General features: G+C 45.3%; 1 protein-coding gene across 1 annotated transcript in view; it reads right to left on the bottom strand.

The window, feature by feature from the left end:
• The window catches only part of LOC101857075 (putative uncharacterized protein DDB_G0291608), a 25,609-nt gene that overhangs the window by 3,304 nt on the left and 20,457 nt on the right, over positions 1-1,848 (bottom strand). Inside the window, exon 3 of the mRNA XM_035973147.1 lies at positions 1,591-1,743. Coding sequence (XP_035829040.1) covers positions 1,591-1,743 — 153 coding nt within the window. The remainder of the gene's footprint in view (positions 1-1,590; positions 1,744-1,848) is intronic.

Raw genomic sequence — 1,848 nt, forward strand, 5'->3', positions numbered from 1 at the left:
CACACACACACTCACACACACACACACACACACACACACACACGTACACAACACCAACAAAACAAAACAAAAAACCAACCTCCCAAAAAACAAAAAACCCAAACAAACCGACAACAAACAACTAACTAAACTAACTAACAATCAGACAAACAGACCCCACCCCACCAAAAAAAAAAATCCAAAATATTAAAAATTGCTCCCTGACTGTTTTGAATTTTTCAATTTAATTTTGTTTTTCATTTATTTATTATTTTTAGCTGGTCATCATCTCTACGTCAGGTGTCACTGTAGATTAATGTTTTCATGGAATGGCCCAGCCAATGACGCGCGAACGTTATCAGATGTGTGTGTGTGTGTGTACTTGTGATTGTGTGTGTAAACAGATAATGGCATCCGCAACATTTCCCCCTCGATTATTACCGGAATAGATGGGGCGGTTTTTAAGTTCTAGAGGCCGGGGAATGTACATGTGATAATTCTTTTTGAAAAAAAAATTGTTAATCGTGCTGATGAAGTGAAAAAACCCGTAGAATATTTCTGTCGTAGAAAGTGAGTCTCTAGAGTTATCTTTGTTGACAGACGGAATTATAGATTTACGTATTTTCAGCCTTCTGAAATACGTCAGTCTTTAAAAAAAAAATCTTAATTAAGGCATTGACAGAGAGTAAGCGTCCATCTCTTTTTTAAAAAATCTCTTGCCCATTTATTTGAGATTGACGCCATCTGGTTAGTAGAAAAAGGGCATATGATAATGTCCAATAGTGTATTACTGCATACTTAATATAACAAGTAACTGTTACAGATAGAGATTCAAGGGTAATAGATGTAAGTCACTGGTCTGAGAGCAATTATAATTTTAGAAATGATTGTGGTGATAGCTTCTTCTTCCTCGTTCTCGATGGCAGCAGCTAGACAGGCAGTCCGATGTCGCGCTCAAACTGTGCAGTTCGCTTCAAATCTGAGAGACTGCCATACAGCTTACCCTCAATGGGAGTCACATTCTGTGGTGATGAGCGATGATGTGGGATTGCGTTTAAGTATAACGGTTTAGTTCTATCTTCCTCTGCTCCAATGAGTCACGACGGACGTGGGCACCCTCTATCCCGATCCCTACTGGAATCATCTTTAATGTCACAGTGAAGTTCCAAAGGATCCATTTCTAATAGGCTAAGCTGGGTAGGGTAGGGGGTTGAGGGGGTAGGGGATTGGGGCTGCGGGTAGGGGTGAGGATAGTGGTCGGGATAGGAGTGGAAGTAGGGGTGAGGATAGTGGTTGGGGTAGGAGTGGATGTATGGATGAGGATAGTGGTTGGGGTAGGAGTGGATGTAGGGGTGAGGCTGAGACTTGAGGTTGAGGGAGAGGGGGGGGGGGGGGGGTGAGTGTATGGGTAAGGTTGGGGTGGGGAAGGGGTGGTTGGATGTAGTTGGGTGTGGGTGGAGGTGTGAATGAAGAAAAGGGGTATAGGTGGGGGATGAACCAGGGGATGGGGTTGGGGTTGGGGATGGGGTTGGGGCGGGGATAGGGATGTAGGGGGTGTTGGGGGAATGAGTAGGGGAAAGTGTGAGCAGTTTAAAAAAAAACTCTTTTTACCTGAAGTTGAGCCAGTTTTAGCGCCTGCTCGGCCGGATGGTGGAAAGCACTTCCGGTGAGCATGGAGGGAAGCTGTGGGTGTGGCAGAGGTCCGGCTGTCACGTGACCCTGACCCCCGGGGTAGTTGTACAGGCCGTGGTTGGGGAACATGTTCTTTGGAAGGGGGGGGGGATAAGTAGGATAGGTTAATGATTGTGGAAAGACGGAGAGAGTCAATGAGGGTGGGAGAGAGACAGGAGAGAGAGAGAGAGAGAGAGA

Source organism: Aplysia californica, unplaced genomic scaffold (assembly GCF_000002075.1).
Source record: "Aplysia californica isolate F4 #8 unplaced genomic scaffold, AplCal3.0 scaffold01033, whole genome shotgun sequence".
Classification (NCBI taxonomy): domain Eukaryota; kingdom Metazoa; phylum Mollusca; class Gastropoda; order Aplysiida; family Aplysiidae; genus Aplysia; species Aplysia californica.